We start from the raw sequence: 20,411 nt of genomic DNA, 5'->3' as shown, positions 1-20,411 counted from the left end.
TTCATTCTTGGTGTATTTTCAGTGAAGCCTCCTCCAAGTGTAATTGTGAAGAGAGATCTTGGATGTAATTTATACATGGTAAAAATTAAGAGATTTCAGAGAAACTTAATTAGTAACATGAGATCCATTTTTTTTAGCATAAGTTACAGGATATACAATTAAACACCTCTTTAAGCAGGATATTACTTGTAGAGAGCAGTTCCCCCCTTGGTGGTGAGCTTCCGTGCTCATGACAATAAGGAAAACAAGCTGCGACTTGGACAACGTTTTATTAATTTACAGGTGGTCACTGTTGCTTTTAGCAGCCAGATAAAATGAGTTACAGTACAGCCTTGCAAATAATTACATGGCAATCTGATGAACATAGTGGCCTCCCGTTCTGCATGAAGGATGTGTTTTTACTTTAGTACCGCCTGCAGAGTCTAACTTCACTCGCTTCATGTGCCTGCTGAAACCGTCAGAGGGATTAATTAGTGCTTGATTATTCACTGATGGGCCAGGTGGGAGTCAAGTGACAGGTTACAGAGGTCCGTGCATGACCCAAACAGCACCTGGGGAGCCCATGTGGTCCAGTGGGTGGTAAAGGTATGAAGCTTGGAAATTGGGAAGTTACGGGTTCGAATCCAATTTGTGCCACTACATTGCCACAGAGCAATGGGCTGAATGTCTGTCATTCATCCATTGGGTGAGCTATGAAGCTGGTGATAAGAGAACTTGCAGAGATCTCACAGTCTTTGTAAATCACTTTGAGGGGGGGGGGAAAAAGCATCTGGCAAGTAACATTCATCAGCAGGAGGTCCCTACAACCCAGAACTCATCAGCGATGGGATGCCAGTCCATCACAGGCCTCCCACCGCAGGAGAATGTAGACACCAACATGTCTTTGAAGGTGGGAGGAAACCCATGTGAACACTGGAATAACATACAAACTCCACCCAGAAGAGTCCCCACTCCCTAATAAAACCCAAGACCTAGGAACCGTGAGGCAGCTGTCATAAAGCGACCCTGCTTTGTACTGACTACTGTAAATAACTCACCGTGTCAGACTGATAGGGAGATCAAGACTCAGTTGCTGACTGGATGGGGATCCTGAGCCAGTTCCCTGAGATGAGCTGAGAAATAATAACCTGTGGCACTAAAATAAGAAAGTGTCACCCCCGAGGGATTGCCAGCACCTAGAGATCTCAACTTTCAAGATCCTGCTGGTTTTTTTGCCACTATAGCTTTTGTCACCCACCTGAAGAACCAGTGTACTGAAAGAAAGACGGTTTCTACTGAGACATGAACTTCGGGAAACTGGAATAGATAGGAGAAGCCTTGCTGAGCATAAACCTAGTGTGCTGCAGCAAAGTTGAAGCAAATAACCTGCCAGTATGATTTTCTCAAATTAATGTCAGTGCTTTGTAACATGCTTACAACTTCTTTCGACAATTTGTTTGGCCCTCCACAACAATACCCTAACTTTCTGTGTGTACATTATTTTATTCGCAGCATGTTCCCAGTGTCCTGTTTGAACCCTCCCAGCAGGCATGGCTGACGCTTGCCAGGCTGTGCCACACAGGGGCCACGGGTTCAGGCGGACTCTGCAGGGCAGGGGGGATGCTGGTGGTGTTTAGCCGATGCTGCCACCCTTAAGAGTTTTACAGGTGATCTGCCCCAGCTTGGTCACCAGTCTGCTCCCCTTCCACTGAGCCACGCAGTCTTCCGACACCTTCATGTCAACCTGTGTTTAAAAACCCAGAGGCAACTAGGGTCAAGACAGTCATAGACATTTTGTTTTGAATTTTCTTTACAATATTTAAAATTTTAAATATAATTCTTTAACATGAAAGACTAGACAAACCACTTAAACCACAGACTTAAATTCCTTAAATTATTATCATTGACTGTGAGGCAGATTTAAATAAATATTAAAATCTTTAATATGAAGTAGTATTTGTTTACATTTATGTTAACAGGGACAGATCCACTCAAAGCAGAGGGTGCAGCACCCATGTAAAAATCCCAAGAGCGAGACAGCGCAACTACAGTCCCTGTTCCTACCAAACAACACAAACATACAGATGCGATAAAACCTGAGACCCTGTGATCAGTAACCATGACAAAGCAGCGATACTGAGCAGCCTGTCATTTCAGAATCAAATTGATTTCAAACTGGATAGACCTCCTATGCATGTGTAACCTTAGTTTTGGTGCAGAAAAAACTGTCACCAAAAAAGGCAAAGAAATAACCTGTTAATGCAAGTATATTTACTGAGGCACTCGCTGTGTAACAGATCACTAACATTTAGCTCCCACTCATCACCCTCACAGCTTCTGTTGCAGTGCAGTGGGGGCTCTTTCTGACAAACTGCATCTGCCTTACATCTGGCACGAATGGCACACAGTGCTGCAAATACTGCCTTTCGCAGTATTTTATTTCATTAAACTGCACGGGGTTTGCTGTGAGCAAGCCTTTCCTCTTGGATACTCACATTGCAATAAGACCTGCTTATGTGGTGACAGAGCAGTGGGGTTTCTGAACGGAGCAGTAATCAAGGTCTGGGAATCTGGGGGAGACGTACCTGCAGCTTCTCAAAGACCTTCTTCTTTGGCTTCAGCTCCTCGTCCGGCCTGCCCGCCTCGTACCCCTCCACGAAGACCCGTTCCCCCGGCGCCGAGCCTTCAGGGGGGTCCAGGGGCTCCACTTGCCGATCCTCCTGGCCTCTGTGCCCAGATCAGAAGGGGAAGTGGCGTCAGATGTCTGCAGCTCCCCACAATGACCCCCCCCGCCCCCCGTCTCTGGTCCCTCAAGCTGTGGACGCCAGCGGTGGTCAACGCCAACACTGGTGAAGAGATGCCACCTGGCTTTCTCCTGCTTCCAGGGAGCAGAAAGATCTGAACTTCCCCGATTGACTCTCCCGTGCCGTACTAGAGAAGCTCCCGCCGTGCCCCTCGAACCCAGCGCCCCAGCTCCCGGCGGCGGTACTCACAGGGAGGCACAGAGCAGCATGGCCTGGGACTCCACCCCCCTCATCTTCTGTGGCTTCAGGTTACACAGCAGCACCACCAGCCTGCCCTCCAGCTCCTCCGCGGGCACGAAGGCCACCAGGCCGCTCACCACCGTCCGCGGCTGCGCCTCGCCCACGTCGATCTTCTCCACGTAGAGACTGTCGGCGTCGGGGTGCTGGGGCACAGGGCACAGGGCACGGCTGGTCAGCGATTCCCACACAAACCCACCACAGGCAGAGCCGAGAAGGCGGAACAGCTTTTCACTACCTTCTCAACACTGAGCACTTTCCCCACTCGGATATCCAGCCTGGACGGGACGATTTCCTCCTCCTCCGGGTTTTTAGGATTTCCTTTGGCTGGCCCCTCTGACGTCAATCACAATAACAAAAAGAGCAACCCATCAGCTGTGCCACCCACCCTGGACTGCAAGTACTTTAGAGAAGTCAGACGATTACCCAGGAGGTAACATTTAATATATCATTGTACTCGGTTTTGGGGTCAATTCCACACTGACGGTTTGGACGGATACTGAAAAAGAAGCCTACGCCCAATTTTGAAAAGCCAATGGCAGCACCAGGGACACTCACTGTTTTTGGAAGCGTCAGGGTAGGCAGAACTGGTCAGTTTCTTCAGCTCGGGGCTCTCGAACTTCTTCCTGATAGGGTCCAGGAGCTTGTTCAAGGACTCCTCCACTGAAGCCTTCAGATCCCCTGGGTGAATGAGCTGGAGGGGGAGAGAAACAGGAAGAAACAAAATGTGTTGACATGGGAGAAGCACCCCAGGCAAAGGTAACCCAGAGCGACACGGCCCAGGTATGCTGAGAACAAGAAACACTGAGATAAAAGTGAATGTGGTCCAACGCCAGGCTTGGGCGGAGCAGGTAACCAAAGGGTTGGTTTGAACCAGACAGAACAAGAGGCACTTCTTTACCCAAAGGGCCGGGTGAGTGTGACAACTCAGGAAACAGCTGGATGAGATCCTTGGACCAATTAACTCACAACTACCAAACTAGGCTAGACACAACAAATGGACTCACATTTGTAATCTTTCTTATGTTCTAAAACCACACTGTGGTTTCAGTTTTATTGCCATTATGTTACCTCTGCTGCAAAGTCTTTCTCCACCTCCTCATAGGTTGTGTAGACTTTGTCACCTCCCCACTTCTCATCCCTTTTAATGGTGAACTCTGCAAGATACCAGGAAGCAAAGCAATAGCGCTGAGACTGACAAGGCTACTCTGTGCCTGGCAAGTGACAACAGCACAGTCACCGCTCTAATCTGTAGTGGAGTGGGAGGGGCAACGGGCGTCACCTGAGTGCAGGGAGAAGAGGACATGCTTGACAAAGGACAGGACCCCATTGTTCTGGATGTTGCCCGGCTCGCAGAACGCCTTCTTCAGCTTCTTCTTCACATCCTCTCTCCTGTCCAGCAGGTCAATCTTGGACTCCTGGAGGAGGCAAACAGGGACGCCTCAGTCACAATAAATAAGACAAGTCACTCTAAAGAATCCCCCTGAGAAAGCGTGAGGCACTTTGTGCAAAATAATGATTCTGTGCCATACAGCAATGCTGTATTACGTCCTTAAGCCCAGAGGTCTCGCACTCGGTGTCTTCTGGTTTTTGCTCCACCCAAATTCTCAGTTACAAGACTGGTATCATCTGCAAGACTATAACACTTCTAACCAGGCTCTGTAGTGTTTCAAAGGTAACTGTACCTTTAAAAAATATTATTGATTAATCAGCTGTAAAATACCTCAAGAAAAAGACAATAGTTGGGTTAATTACCTCATTGACAACTCAGTGTGGAGCGAAAACCCTGTGTAACAGTACCTGAGTACCAACACTCACCTCCTCGGAGGAGCTCATCTTTGTCCCTGTCAAGCCTGGGACCATGGGGTTCATCAAGTGGATACGCTTGGCGTAGCCCAGGGAGGGCAAGTACTGGAAAGAGGTCAGAAGAAACACAGCCGAGACCTTAAAGTCGCAGTTTTTTCAAAATTAAAATCTCCACATTGATATTCGTTATTCACCCAGCACCCAAACCTGCTATGACCTGCTATGAATCACCCAGACACTGTACCTTTTCCGCAAGAGTGAAAATCTTCCTCTGATCCACGCCCCCGAACTGGGCATCTACCTTCAAGTACTCCTCATCGAGAGCCTGGCAAGAGAAGTCAGGGAAAGAGATCTTGTAGAAGGAAGGATGCTGGGCTTGAGCTCACTGCATATGAATGAACTACAAAGTCATCACTTCTCAATAGACAAGCACCAAAGTAGTCCTTTGAAAAGCTGCCCATCACTCTCACATCTGCCCCTTTTGCCTAACCCTGTTATTATAATACAGATAAAAAGGGAAATATTTCGATAGGGACAGCACTAAGAGAAACCTTTTACTGCAAAAAAGTTACCTCAGTGATGGCCAAATTTCAATAAAAGTTACAGGTTGCTTCACTGGTGTCAGTATGACTGTATATCATACTAACTTTTTTTAAGGCTGAAGGACGAGTGTGGGGCAGAGTATCAGTAGCAGAGTATCTGAAGGTGCAGGGTACAGAGCACACGTTGGGCAGCATATCAGGGGAAAAGAGAACATGTAAGGGCTCAAAGAATCAGAGGGTAGAGAGCACAGATAGGGCAGCAGACCAGGGGGCAGAGAACACACACAGGGCTAGAGAGCACACGAAGGGCAGCGAATCGGGGCCAGAGAGCACACGAAGGGCAGCGAATCGGGGCCAGAGAGCACACGAAGGGCAGCGAATCGGGGCCAGAGAGCACACGAAGGGCAGCGAATCGGGGCCAGAGAGCACACGAAGGGCAGCGAATCGGGGCTAGAGAGCACACGAAGGGCAGCGAATCGGGGGCTAGAGAGCACACGAAGGGCAGCGAATCGGGGGCTAGAGAGCACACGAAGGGCAGCGAATCGGGGCCAGAGAGCACACGAAGGGCAGCAAATCGGGGGCTAGAGAGCACATGAAGGGCAGCGAATCGGGGGCTAGAGAGCACACGAAGGGCAGCGAATCGGGGGCTAGAGAGCACACGGAGGGCAGCAAATCGGGGCCAGAGAGCACACGCAGGGCAGCGAATCGGGGCCAGAGAGCACAGGCAGGGCAGCGAATGGGGGCCAGAGAGCACACGCAGGACAGCGAATCGGGGCCAGAGAGCACAGGCAGGACAGCGAATCGGGGCCAGAGAGCACAGGCAGGGCAGCAAATTGGGGCCAGAGAGAACACGCAGGGCAGCGAATGGGGGCCAGAGAGCACACGAAGGGCAGCGAATCGGGGCCAGAGAGCACACGCAGGACAGCGAATCGGGGCCAGAGAGCACACGCAGGGCAGCGAATCGGGGCCAGAGAGCACACGAAGGGCAGCGAATCGGGGCCAGAGAGCACACGAAGGGCAGCGAATCGGGGCCAGAGAGCACACGAAGGGCAGCGAATCGGGGCCAGAGAGCACACGGAGGGCAGCAAATCGGGGCCAGAGAGCACACGGGGGGCAGCAAATCGGGGCCAGAGAGCACACGCAGGGCAGCGAATCGGGGCCAGAGAGCACACGCAGGGCAGCGAATCGGGGCCAGAGAGCACACGGAGGGCAGCAAATCGGGGCCAGAGAGCACACGCAGGGCAGCGAATCGGGGCCAGAGAGCACACGCAGGGCAGCGAATCGGGGGCTAGAGAGCACACGCAGGGCAGCAAATCAGGGCCAGAGAGCACACAGAGGGCAGCAAATCAGGGCCAGAGAGCACACGCAGGGCAGCGAATCGGGGCCAGAGAGCACACGGAGGGCAGCGAATCAGGAGTTGGAGAGCACAAGTAGGGCAGCAAATCTGGGGTGAACGGAGTGTGTAGAGAGAGGAGAGGTACCTGTAGTCCAGGGTACAGAAGCCCGCTCAGTAAGGGGTGCTCCACCTGCTTCACCACCTCCGCTCCTGCCTTCTTGGCGTCATGCTGAGTGACCATGGACGACAGCCTGTACACATCCAGTGTGTACTCCCTGAGGACAACAGGACAGGACTGTCGCATACCAGGCAGAGCAGCACACACTTACCAATTGCAGAAAAAAGCCCAGTCTCGACCCACTGAAGAGGCTCCGTTCTCTCAAAACCTTGTTTCATTTCTTCTCCCCAGTCAGTTCTTCAGACAGCTCTTTATTTTAAACTCACCAACATCAAGACAATGACTTTCTTACGCCATGTTCATCAAAGTTCAAAGATGCTTCCTGTCTTAACTGTTCTATATTTAAGGAATCAGATCATTTATCAGGATTTGCTTACAGTTTTAACTTTACTGCTTAGCCATGTGCTGTATTAGTTTAGCAGGTTTACTTCTGTATACAGAATCTTCCCCAAGGTGGCTACACTAAGCAAAACACGCCCTGGATGACAGACATCAAAGCTTTACTTTGTGACCATGCGCATCTCCACAATGCCCTGCATGTAGACGACACACACAGAACCTCACCTGCTGAGCTGGTAGTCCGTGCCCCTGATGAACTTGAGCTTGTCCAGTGGCACGCCAATGCTCTCCAGCATGGCCTTGATCACCTGCTCATAATACTTCGTCCTGAGCTCCAGCAGCTCCCATGGGGCCTTCATGTTGTCCAGGTAAGCGTGCAGGTCAGCAAACAGGATGGTCACCTGCAGGGAGACAGCACAGCTCAGGGTCCAGGCTCTGTCAGATTGTCCAGAAATGCCAGCTGCTGCCCTCTTCAGTTAAAAGCACACATCCTGGCGCCTGTATCTTAAATTGCTTAAACCACTTCCACATCTTGGTCACCCTTTAGGACAAATCTGTCATGAATACACTGTGGCAAAGTCACCCAAGACTGATCTTTTTTTATCTCCTGATGAATTTACCTGATGTCTCTTTAAGGGACGATTGGCCTAGCCTTTCTCTCCGATGTTTATAATGAAAGTTATGTTCACCAAACTTGGCTTAAACAGTACTTCAACAAGACAAAAGTTCAAATGTAAACGTACACCTAAAAAACAAACCAGGTTTTAATTACTCGATTTCATAGTCTTCTCTCAAAACAGCGTTCCTCAATCCCACAGCGAGCTGACAGTTTCTGTAGCTTTTCCTTTACCTGAGCTCTGACTCAACTTCATCAACTAATGGCTTAAGTTAATCAATTACTAACTTAATTGGTGTTCATTTCCATCATTTCCAGAACTTTACCAATGATGGGATCACTGCTTTGGAGGACAGCTCACCTGAGACCCCACAAGAATAAAAGCCTGCAGGAGCTCCCTGCTCCTTCACTCACCTCACACCCCGCCTTTAAGAAGTCGGCGATTTTTGACATGGGCACGAAGTAGGCCACATGAGGCTTGCCTGTGGTGGCAGTGCCCCAGTACACCTTCAGCTCCCTCTCCTGCAGCACAGATTTCAGCTTCTCCTCTCCCAGCACCTCCTGGAACACAAGGACATTGTGGACGGTCACCAGCGAGAAGAGGCACTGGCTCACCGGGACGCCGAGTGTCTCACACAGATGGGTCTGGACACACACTCTTCACGACAGTACAATAAACCTTCATGAGAAGTGAGGTTCAAGCAGGCCACGAGAGTCCAACACGTTGCCCCTCTGATCTGCCTGGCCTGCTAATCTCTTTCATGCACCCCTGAAAAACGACTTCCAGCAGATCTTGATAGTCAGTCCTCCAGTTAGAGCCCTTATAATTATCCTTGCAGAACTTCAATTCAACCGGCTGTTTTTTGTGAACATTTTTTTATTGTCCGATTACATACCCACAAAACAGATCAACCATAATACACCAAACCCAGATCCCAGCACTCATCGTTCCAACCCCAACAGCAGAGCTGAGTGCTAAAAACATCCTCCGTTATTCCTTTTGAAATATTGACCACTCAGATCCCCTTTTAAGCTCTTTCAGTCTGTATTCACACTTCATGCACACAACTAGCCTTTACAGTGTGCTCTTTGCAGAGCACTTCGTGGTTCGCAGTTTAGTTTAGTTTGTCCTATGCACATGAGTAATGAAATGCTTATTTGCATGTGTGCTCCAATAGAAAGACATTAAAGGAATCACTAAAAACATAAACGAAGAACAGCAGCAGCAACAACAACAAGTTAAATTACATACAACTTTAAAGAAATCACAGTTTAGCACAGTTTACTGTGGCCCTGATATCTGCTGAACAGAGTCAGCCAGTGTCTGTCTGTAAAATAGCTCGGACTCATACCTGCAGATTCCTGGTAATGAGGTGGTACTTTTCATCTGGACTCAGCTGCTCTCCCATTGTTTAGTATTCTTCTTCCTGCACACTGGGGAAGACAGAGAGACGGAGGGGGGTGGTTTCTGGTAAAATAGCGAAACAACTAAAGCAGACGCCAGCACTTTTAATACAGTGCCTTTCATACTTTCATGTAAAAAAACATGAGCTTTTTATTCTTATTTTGTTTTGATAAACACGAGCACGTGCAAATATGGACTTTCAAAACCGGTACGTTTTCGTACAGGATAAATGATAAAGATCATTCCTAAAACAGGCAACTGCGAATCTCCTTTGACTTCTTTGGTCTAAAGACACTTTGTGAAAGAAACTATTGGATCGATGACAGATAGAAAACCTAATATCCGAGGCGATTATAGTTACAGTTCTCATCACCCCTGAAGATCTGTGGTGGGTTTTTTTTGGCATTCGAAAGAGCTGCGCTTATCTCAGGCCAGTGACATAATACTTAGGCCACATACAGTATATCCAAGCAGGCAGACAGATACCAAAAATCCGCAGTCATATTATTTTCTACTTTGAAGAATCTCAAACAGGCTGGTCGACTCACAAAAAAAAGCCAAATTACTGTTGTTCATCTCGTCATTTCTAGATTAATACAGCACAGCCTGGGTGTAGGACTAATTGAAAACCGTAATTATTCGCCGCATCCGTATAAGTATGAAAGGGATGAAACCTTTACATATTTCTCAACAACATAAAAAAAAACCACAGTAATCCGTAATTACCCAGCGACAGAACTAGACCTGTATAAAAGGAATGAGTCCTACACAGTGCTCGACGTTTCAGGATATCGGCACCATCCAGATCACAGGAAACGATATAAAACAGATGATCAATAACGCAGGGAAATGTGGTCAAAACGGCCCCGTGGATAAATATAAAAAGTGGATATGTCTTACCGGTGTCGATTCTAAAAGCAGGAAACGCCTCAGCGCAAAGCCAGCCTCACCACACGCTCCTGTGTCAATGTGTTGCATCAGCGTTAGAAAGAATCTCTGGGATCGGACACAAAACCTGGCAGGAAAAAGTAATCGAACCTCAATAGAATCGATTTCGATTGTGCGCGCTGTGATGCTTTGCAAGCGAAAGTCGCGTTATTCTGAATCTGGTTTTTACCGGGGTGATATGGACTGACGTTTTAAGAAGCGAAAAGCAGACGTTTCACACCCAGTCTATCATTGTGTAAAAATCTACACTATGGCTGTATTTAGTTGGACAGCTTACAGTCAACCTGTAACCCTGCTTTTATTTAATAAGTCGTAATAAGTGTATCAGTATTTTGTACAAAAGGTGTATTATTAAGTTTAAATACTTCATAACTATTGAACAGAAAAAGGTTTAAAGATGGGATCTTCCGGCCAGAAAACATCTCATGTCTTGCTCCGTTAAACGTAGTTAGAATCACTAAACGTATACTTTTTTTTAGAATACTTTTGTAAAATACTGTGTAAAAGGACAGAGGTAAACTCATAAAATACACAGCCGTATATCAACTGATAGCGTGCTTTAAACTTTTTCAGATTACTTTGGTTTTTTTAAATCTTTAATCTTCACCTCTAGTGCCTCCTGGGCTGGCAATGACTTAATTCAGCTGATCACTAGTTTAACTGGATCCATTTACCGTCATGCAAAGTCTGCTGTTGTTGCCGATTTAAAGGCCTAAAATTGTGAATTCTAACCCTGTAGGACAGCAGTTACACCACCTCAGTCTTTAATGTTCTGCCCTCTTTTGTGCTGAATATGAACAATCAGAAATCTGTTTACCCTGTTCGACACCACACATAGTTTTACAGTTTTGTTTTAATGTTTTTTGGCTAAATGAACACGCCGAAAAAATGTTAACAGTCACAATAGTCTGTCCAAGCCGTAACAGTCGTGTCTTCAGGCGAGGCGTTTTTTAATTAATCGTCAACTACTGCCGTGTCCTACAATTCTCTAAGCTTTGAACGGGTCATTTCGTATCAGAAGTGTTAAATAACGCGTGAGAATTAATTTGGTACTAAATAGGAGCAGGTGTCGGCGCTTGCTGAAGCCAGTATATATATATGTGACAAGGGTCAGTATCGAGCTATCCTATGTTCAAATTTTATTAAGGAGTCGGTTTTTTTTTTCCCGGAACCGTACAGTTATACGACCGCGTATGCCCTATAGTTGTGCGTTTCCAACAATGCAGTCACTTGTACTAGGCTTCTACCTCGCGGGAATACTTTTTCCCAGTGTTTTTTCGGGGCCGATCGAAACGACGCGGGGTCTGCTAGCGCCCCAAACAACCGCTCCTCCGCCCCCCGACTCGGGCGCCTCTTCGAGCCAGAACACGTCGCGGCTCGACCAGCTTGACGCGCCTGGGCGCTCATCTCTGCCCGGTGCGCTGCTCAGCCGCTCCAAGACCGGGCGGTCCGGGAAAGGTTCCGTGCGGGATGTGTCGGTGAGCTGCAGGGAGTCTGAGATGGTGGTGAGAGTAAGAAAGGACTTCTACGGCTTCGGGTACCATGACGCGCGGCTGACTCTGGGTTCTGTTTGCGAGCCCAGTAGCCTGGACGAGGATACGGGGGACCTGCTCTTCAAATACAACCTCCTCGACTGCGGCAGTCGAAGACTAGTAAGTCGCTCGATCAATTAAAAAAAAAAGGCCACCTAAGTGCTCAGTAACTCTTCAGGCTTGGCTTCCTTATTCCAGATGCCACCGGGCTACGTTGTTTATAAGAATTTCCTCCATTATATCCCGAATCAACGCGCAGCGGCATCCCGTGGGCTACCGCGTATCAACGTTGAGATCGAGTGCTACTATTCTAGGTAAGAGTTCATGAATTGGGCTTAAAAAAAGACTTCTTGACGCCACAAGCTAACTCTCTCCTTTCCAACAGAAAAACCGATGACGTCTCCTTTGAATCCAGCAAAGATGACACGGTCTTTGATTTAAAACTGATGAATGGTAAGCTCAACACTAGTTTGAGTTTCCAGAGCTGTCCCATTCTCCTAATGCAAGACTCTTCCTTGTCCCCAACAGATGCTTGGACTGCAGTTTCCAAGACCAACATCTATAACTCTGGAGACCAACTTCATGTCCAGGCATCGTGTTATCCTGCCTTTGATGGAGAAAAGCTTTTCATTAATTACTGCTATACAACCCTTTCTGGCCACCCAAAGCCCAATCCACAGTACATCCTGGTTGACAACTTGGGGTAAAGTCCCTTAACTGCACATTTTACTTTTTATGGTTTTGATTAACTGCCCAAATTACCTACTTTTTCTTCCCAATTCTACTTCAGCTGTGCCAATAACAGGATGGGAGCCAAGTTTGTTTCCCCCAGAGCCGATGATGCAATTAACCTTGCCTTTGATACAACGCCCCTTAAGGATATGGAGGTACATGAGAATGGAACTCGCCCCCAAAACAATGTTGGCATAACCTTGCTCTTTGTACCAAGAGACTCGAATCCCTGAACCCTGAACTTGTCTTCTAGATCTACCTGCACTGCTCCATGTTCTTGTCCACTCCAGAGACCACAGAGGGTTCCAAGTCCTGTAACTATTGTGCAGCTACAAAAAGGTCAGTTGAGTGGCTTTGCTTTTCCAAGGCCTGCAAAAGAGCTCCATCTAGTGGGGGGGGGAGAGAGAGAAAGTGGCTTCTCCTGGATTGGAAGTGCTTTTGAGGCATAGGTATTTTGAGCTGGGAGGCTGGCAGTTTTCTTGACTTCTATGTTGCCTTTGATGTAAAGAGATGCGGGCCTATTTCCTGCTTCCATCTTAAATTGAGACCATGTTCAAAACTAGTTTCTGAGCTGCCAAGGTTCATAGGGCCTTAGTCCATGCACACTTAAGCCTTCGGTGTTCATTCCGTATTCTCTAAGGGGTTATTCTCTTCTGTAGGTGGAGAGACATTGGACAGGTGGCTGATGGTGCATGTGACTGCTGTAACTCTAATTGCACTGCTAAGATAAAGACCAAACTACCTCAAGGTATTTTTTTTAATCAGGTGTTTAATACTTGTTTTTTTTTAACTTCTCACTCCAAGAATGAACCCTTCCGTTTTTCTCTAGATCTTAAGAGTCTTGGCCCCATAGTGATAAAGGGAGGTTCTCTCAGCAGGGAAGCTGGACTGTTTCCTGGGGCTGAAATCCTCTGGTTTCAGGCAAAAGGTGGGGATCATGGCCAAGGGCATAAACGAGACTACCAGCTGGATGAGGAAGATGGCAGTGGTGATGCTGAGGAGGATGAAGGAAGTGACAGTGATGTTGGAGAGGAAGATGGCAGTGGTGATGCTGAGGAGGATGAAGGAAGTGATGTTGGTGAGGATGAGGAGGAAGATTCTGAAGGGGCTGAGGAGGATGAAGAGGATGAAACTGGGGAGGAGGAAGAAAGTGAGGAGGAGGAAGAAAAAATAGAGGAGGAGGAGGAGGAGGATGATGATGATGATGATGAGTGGGCTTTAACTACAGAGCAGCCTGAAAGTGACCCAGATACACCTGCAGCAGACCAGCATACCACCCCTGCTGGCGTGGGGACTCGGATGCCCTTTCCCCCAGCTGTGGTAGTAGGGAGCTCTTCACCACCAGTGCAGACCACAATGAAGGCTAATGTCACTCTGACCCCAGGGCCTCTGCTGCAGGAAGCCGACAACCGCACTTCCCGATCCTTGTCCTCACAAGAGTGGCCAGAGCTGCTGCCTGAAGAGGACTATGAGGATTCTGAAGAGTTTGAGCTTGAGGAGGACTACGAGAGCAGTGATGACCTGGCTGAGCCTCAGTCTGACCAGGCTGTGCTCACAACAGGTACACTAGCCCGTGAAGATGGTGTCCCTTTATCCTTGATGCCTTCTGGTGTTGAAGGAGCTCAGAAAGATGAAGAACACAAGGCCATGATGTCACAGCAGAATCTTCCATTTGGCAAAGAAGGCTAGTGCATTCCTGGGGAGAGACTTTACCTCCTGCCTCTGCAGCTGGGGTGAATGGTTGCAGTAGGTGCAGAACTGATCTGTAAGGCCTGTAATTTTGCAAAATAAAATTCTTGAAGGGGTTTCCTTTTTTTCAGGTGGTTTTGACTGCTTTTCTTTTGGCTTTCTTAGCTTTCCCCCCCCCCCCCCCCCCCCCTTAGGGATTTAAAGGGATGAACCAGCTGTCCTGTGTTGTTCCTCACTATTTAAAGCAGTTTGGTGTAACCTGTGCACATTATACTGCATTAGTATAGGAAAAGTCAACATGTATATTGTGCAGGGTTTAAAAAAAATGGAGTGCCTGTAGTGGGGAGATCAATTGCTTGAGTATTACTGATACTCAATGGTCTTAAAGCTACTATACTGATTATACTCTATAATACCAAATACAACAAACAAATATTTTTGTAACCTTTTACAAAAAAGAAGCACAAAATGCTCAAGGGGATAGGATTATGTGAAGGTATATGTTTTTTCCATTAAAACATTGTAGAGTGCTGATAATACCATGTTCCTTCCTTTACGTGGATCCCCTTTCTTTCTCTGCATCTGGATTACTACAGCTTGGAAGAAAGTGGAAAGAGAAGGCTGCCGAGGGGATGGCATGATTGTTGTAGTGGTCCTGAAAGCGTGATCACTTCAAGAACCCAGTAAACTTCACTAGTGTCTCTAGCAGGTGTGAAGAAGCCATGCAAAATTCATTTAAGAACCCCAATCTAGACTACAGCCCTAGGATCTGAGAACTGAGGCTCCAACATTCATCTCCCTACTGCCCATCCTCTAGCCTCCTACAGGCACGGTCTCCCTCTGTCTTTAAAGATGAAAAGAAATCAAATGTGCAGCCTGCAGAGCTGCTAGGTGTACAGCTTTCATTGTCCTTGAAACAACATGGAAGCAATAGTGTGATAAAGCATGTTGTATCAAATTATAGCCTTTGGAGGCTGTTTTCCATTTGATGTGAAGAGTTGGGTAGGCAATGCATTTAAATGCTCTGCTCCTCCTGTGGGAATGCCTGGGCAGGGGCTATGGCCCCTGGGATGAGCTTGAACAGAGTTTGGCTTCGTGGGAGCTGCCCTTTGCAGATCTGGTGTCCGTTTGTTCTTGGCATGTCAGGCAGGTCTCTCTTGCAGATACAGCTGTCTGCCTCAGTGGGTAGAAAATGCCATTACAATGAAAGGACTATATGAGACTGTTGTGAGAGTCACAGTCCAACCAACATCAATCAGTAAGTTCAAGATTAGAGCTCTGGCAGGGAGGCTGCTCATCCTTTGGGGCTGCCTCTTTTGACCAAAACAATTTTAATACACAACTGTTTATACAATGGAGCATTTAATTGGAACAATTCAGGTAAAGTAGCTCACTCAAGGGTGCAGCAGCAGTATCGCAGCTGGGATTTCCCACACCCTTCCACTTATAACGCTAGAACCCCGAGCACTGCCCCACAAGAATAAAGCCATGAGCAGCTCTGCTGAAATGCTCTCTTGATGGCCACAACCTATAGGATCCGACATTGTACTGTATATTTCTTCTGCAAGATGAGTTTCTCTCAGTGAGTAGAGAAGATGTTCAAGAGATCAACTGGTAAAGTAACGGGTCAGCTCTTTAAGAGCTTACCATGAACATTCCTATCATTATAATTAAATTTCACAGAATAGAGTAGTAAATGCAAAACAAGGAACTGCATAGATCTATTAACAGATAATTGCTTCGGAAAGTATAACCAATGTGTGAGGAGGTCAGAGAAGGAGTCACTGTTAATGAAACCTATTCTTTTTTCAGAATACAAGGGGATATGTCCTCCTTTATTTCTGCTGGACAGAACCAATAGCCCATTAAGGCTGGATAGAATTAGAAAAAGATGTTATATTACATGTCCCATATCCATTGTTGGAATGAAAATGGCTACATTTGACATGAACATAATTGGCTTTTTTCTGGGGCCAATCTCACACCATGAATCAGTTTCACCTGGCTCTCATATGTCAATTAGCAGTAAAATCTACAGGTGTAGGTATGGAGGCAATTGAATTGAAGTGTGTTTAATCTATTAATTACCACATGTTACGACTGGAGCCAATATGAGGCAGCCTCAAATTAGTCTTTAATCTACAGCTACAATTGTCCCATTGTTAATCCAGTGTCGATCATTTGGGGTAAAACCAGATCTGTTTAGAGCTCCGTTAGCACTAATGCTGAGCACATGGGGCCTTGATTGGATTCTGCTATAAATCCAGCCATTTTCTTCTGCCAACTCATTGGGTTTTCCTGCCTTGGTCTTTCTTTTTTGTTGTTCTTGTTTCACTTCCTCATTGCTGCTTTTCCCCCTCTCTTCTGCCCAAATGTGGCTGTTTGTGTTTTGTCTCTGCTTTGCAGGGACACAGCCTTTCTCTATATTCAGTGCTCCAAGAAGCTCAGGAGACCCCAAGCAGATGAGTGAGAATTTGCTGGATTTGAGGGCTGGTGATGAACTGATGGTGGACGGAGGTGCGAACCTCACAGATGCCCACCATTCTAGTGTGCAGTCTGATGCCGACTCTCTTCAGGATGTTTCTGTCAGCTGCGCAGACAGTGATATGGTCATCCGGGTCAAGCAGAATCTTTATGGCTTTAGTTCCTATGATGGCCAGCTAACTCTAGGGTCAAACTGTGGGAACAACAGCATGGATCCGATGAGTGGCGACCTGCTTTTCAGCTATAGCCTGCAGGATTGTGACGGTCAGAGGCTGGTAAGGGTCTTGTCTCTTGACCTAATACTGACCACTCGCTAGGCTGAAGCACCCTTTTAATGCCTACTGTCTCATCCAGATGTCACCAGGTTACATTGCTTATAGGAATGTGCTGCACTACGTCCCGAGTCGGAGGGCTCAGCAAGATGGGGTTCCTCGTATCAATGTGGACATCCAATGCAGCTATGCATGGTGAGGCTTGGGAGAGTGCTCAGCCCCCCCACAGTATAGAACATGCTCGTCTTGTGTGGTTTCTAAATGCTTATCTTCTTCCAGGCAAGAGTACTACCTTGATAGATTCAGCTTGACCCTCATGAATTGTAAGTACCTGCTACTGTGGATCTCCATGGGTGCTTTTGTAGCTTGGAAGCTCCTCTCTTTTGAAGCTGAAAATCCTCCTGGTACTGTTTCTACAGCTGCCTGGACTGCTGCTTCCCTCGCCAATGTGTACAGCATGGGTGATGTGCTCCACTTCCAGGCTAGAGGCTATCCCCAGTCCAGAGGAGAGCGACTCTTTCTCAAGTCATGCTATGCAACCCTCTCCAAAGATCCTCAGTCTCTACCTCAGTACTCCATCATCGAGAACTATGGGTATGACTTGCTCGCTTGTGCTCTATTGAAGCTGAGTACTTGGCACTAACCTGATCTTCCTTCCCCACCGCCAGCTGCATGAACAAGGACCTGGGAGCGGATTCCAGGTTTCACTCTCCCAGAGCAGATGATGCCATCCACTTCTCTGTAGACGCAAAGGAGCTTAAGGTGGCATCCAAGGTACAGACCGCCGCAGTCGGCCTCCTGACCATAAATGTGGGTTTGAACTCGCTAAGCTTTCCTGCTCTTTTCAGATGTACCTGCACTGTGTCGTGTTCATGAGCAGATGGAAAGCAGAGCTGCACACGAAGTCCTGCAGCTTCAATGTTGTGAGGAAAATGTAAGATCCAGTATTCCGTCTCTGTGCTCAGCCTGGAGCGTCCTTCCTAACGGCCTTTTCTCTTCCTAGATGGGAAGACCTGGAATATGCTAGGGCAGTCTGTGACTGTTGTGACTCCAATTGTACCGCTTCCCCTCCGACGTCCATAATAACAGGTACTACTGTTCAGGGTAACATCGCCATTCTGTCTGCTGGTCTAATGTGGGCTAGCATGCTGCAGACTGGAGCTTATGAGCCTTACCTGTAGTTACTACATGAGGAATACAAGGCTCTAATCTGGATTGACTTCTGTTTATCCCCGTTCTTCTTATAGATGTTGTGAGCACTGGGCCCATACTGATTGAGGACACTCCCCTAAAGAGCAAAGCCCCTGCCAGAGACCGTGGACTCCTCTGGTTTCAGGTCAAAGGAGGAGATGGTGTGGCAAGCCAAGAAACCCCTCTTCAAGATGCGGAGGGTGACCTAGGAGATAGTGAGGGGGATGCAGAAGAGGATGTGGAGGGTGATACCGGTGAGGGGGATGTGGAGGGTGACCTGAATGGATATCCTGGATGGGATGATAGTGAAGCAGATGCAGAACTTGACCTGGAAGGAGATACCAGTGAGGGGGATGTGGAGGGTGATGTGGAAGGAGATGGCAGTGAAGCTGATGTGGAAGGGGATGTTGCTGAGGACCTTCCAGTGAACCTGACTGCAACCCTGTCAGCTGTCCCAGCTAATGGCACCATGTTTAGAACAAGGTTCAGGTCTGGTAGTGCTGGTGATGAAGGGGATGCAGAAGGTGATGTGGAGGGTGACCTGGAAGGAGATACTGAGGGGGATGATGGTGAAGCAGATGTTGAGGGGGATGTGGAGGGTGACGTAGAAGGGGATGGTGGTGAGGGGGATGTGGAGGGTGACGTAGAAGGGGATGGTGGTGAGGGGGATGTGGAAGGTGACGTAGAAGGGGATGGTGGTGAGGGGGATGTGGAGAGTGATGTAGAAGGGGATCCCGGTGAGGGGGATGTGGAAGGAGATGTTGCTGAGGACCTTCCAGTGAACCTGACTGCAACCCTGTCGGCTGTCCCAGCTAATGGCACCATGTTTAGAACAAGGTTCAGGTCTGGTAGTGCTGGTGATGAAGGGGATGTGGAGGGTGACCTGGAAGGAGATACTGAGGGGGATGATGGTGAAGCAGATGTTGAGGGGGATGTGGAAGGTGACGTAGAAGGGGATCCCAGTGAGGGGGATGTGGAGGGTGACCTGGAAGGAGATACTGAGGGGGATGATGGTGAAGCAGATGTAGAAGGGATGTGGAGAGTGATTTGGAAGGTGACCTGGAAGGAGATGCCAGCAAGGGGGATGTGGAGGTTGACCTGGAAGGAGATACTGAGGGGGATGCAGAAGGAGATTTGGAAGGTGATTCCAGTGAGGGTGATGTGGAGAGTGACCTGGAGGATGTGCAAGGTGATGCTGAGGAAGCTCCTGTTGGCTCAACTGCTACGCGCTCAGTTCTCCCAAGTAACGAACAAAAAGGGTCCAAAATGGCATCGGAAAGTGACTTGGATGACCCTCCCCATGAAGTGGGTGATTCCTCTCCTGTTAGCAGTGTGAATGACCAGAATGCAAAAGTGAAGGTTGATCAAGGTATGGGGGAATCCAAAGCTCTGGAACTGGGCAGTGTGGACCATGAAGGTGCTACAGCCTTGGAGCAGAAGGAATTTCCAGAAAAGGACCACGGAAGGACAGGGATGCCTCCTATGGCTTCCGATGGGAGCCTCTAGCCTTCTACTTCAGGTGGGTGCAATTCTTCTGGTAGATCCACAGCAGGTGTGCTAAGCTCCTCCTGGGATTGTGATGTGCTCATTCCTTTTTGTTCTCTTTCCAGGTACATCCTGGGTCCCTCTGCCTCGGACCTCAATGTGTCAATTGTACTGGGACAATAAAGGTCTTTTGAGCCCAACGGTGGTCTTGGTGTGTACCTGAATGGAGATGCTTCTGGAGGGGGTATTAGAATTATGTAGGCTTGCTGACTCGAGGGATGCTTCCTGGTGGGGGAATAGCCAAGACTCTGGATAAGCCCGTGGTTTGGACTTGGCCTATTAACTTGCATGTGGAATTCAGGTGTTGACTGGTCGTGCTGAGTGGGAAGCATGGCTCATTTAAGCCTGCTGTTCTGCTCTGGGATGGAGACTGCCATCTGCATGCCTTTCCTGTGGGTGCTGGTGTCATGGGACATGGCCGTGACTCTGCTGCCCCACCCTGTGGAGACCAGAAGAGGGGTGGGGTGCTGTGGGTGAAGAATAGTGTATGAATTCCAGTGGACAGTGCAATCCCAGAATGCAACAGCTAACCCTTAAGGTCAAGTGGTGGAAGCAGGTGTGATCTATAGCTTTAGCAGGCTTTCCTAGTCTAGGTGCAAACCTGGGGATTCTGTGGGGAGGGATGGGTAGACAATGGGTTGCCTCATTCTTTACACTTCAAGGTGTGTGTATGTATATACATAGGGGAACACCACTCAATACACCAAACCCTTCTTTTAACAAGCTGCTCTTAAAGTACAGATCTAGAACACAGGACTTCCCTCTCTGTAAGTGGG

At 48.0% G+C, this 20,411-nt stretch overlaps 3 protein-coding genes across 3 annotated transcripts; 2 read left to right on the top strand and 1 right to left on the bottom strand.

Annotated features, from left to right (window-relative positions):
* Positions 1-252: 252 nt before the first annotated feature.
* yars1 (tyrosyl-tRNA synthetase 1) lies at positions 253-10,302 on the bottom strand. The gene is made up of 14 exons (XM_088932031.1): positions 10,143-10,302; positions 9,190-9,271; positions 8,252-8,398; positions 7,447-7,622; positions 6,850-6,979; positions 5,071-5,151; positions 4,839-4,931; positions 4,303-4,438; positions 4,092-4,177; positions 3,579-3,714; positions 3,259-3,356; positions 2,973-3,166; positions 2,565-2,706; positions 253-1,723 (listed from the first exon to the last, which is right to left on the bottom strand). The coding sequence occupies exons 2-14, from the start codon at positions 9,244-9,246 to the stop codon at positions 1,613-1,615; spliced, it is 1,587 nt and encodes a 528-aa protein (XP_088788157.1). The 5' UTR covers positions 9,247-9,271; positions 10,143-10,302; the 3' UTR covers positions 253-1,612.
* A 1,081-nt stretch (positions 10,303-11,383) lies between these two features.
* On the top strand, positions 11,384-14,143 carry LOC148820403 (uncharacterized). Its single transcript, XM_088932429.1, has 8 exons — positions 11,384-11,842; positions 11,921-12,036; positions 12,108-12,175; positions 12,251-12,425; positions 12,513-12,609; positions 12,708-12,793; positions 13,114-13,202; positions 13,284-14,143. The coding sequence occupies exons 1-8, from the start codon at positions 11,384-11,386 to the stop codon at positions 14,141-14,143; spliced, it is 1,950 nt and encodes a 649-aa protein (XP_088788555.1).
* Positions 14,144-16,515: 2,372 nt separating this feature from the next.
* On the top strand, positions 16,516-19,596 carry LOC148820402 (uncharacterized). Its single transcript, XM_088933372.1, has 10 exons — positions 16,516-16,902; positions 16,982-17,094; positions 17,179-17,222; positions 17,319-17,493; positions 17,568-17,673; positions 17,748-17,833; positions 17,903-17,988; positions 18,147-18,452; positions 18,603-19,108; positions 19,207-19,596. The coding sequence occupies exons 1-10, from the start codon at positions 16,516-16,518 to the stop codon at positions 19,594-19,596; spliced, it is 2,199 nt and encodes a 732-aa protein (XP_088789498.1).
* Positions 19,597-20,411: the final 815 nt, after the last annotated feature.

The sequence above is a fragment of the Atractosteus spatula genome, chromosome 14 (genome assembly GCF_055471065.1).
Source record: "Atractosteus spatula isolate fAtrSpa1 chromosome 14, fAtrSpa1.hap1, whole genome shotgun sequence".
Taxonomy (NCBI): domain Eukaryota; kingdom Metazoa; phylum Chordata; class Actinopteri; order Semionotiformes; family Lepisosteidae; genus Atractosteus; species Atractosteus spatula.
This window is presented reverse-complemented; position numbering and strand designations above follow the sequence as displayed.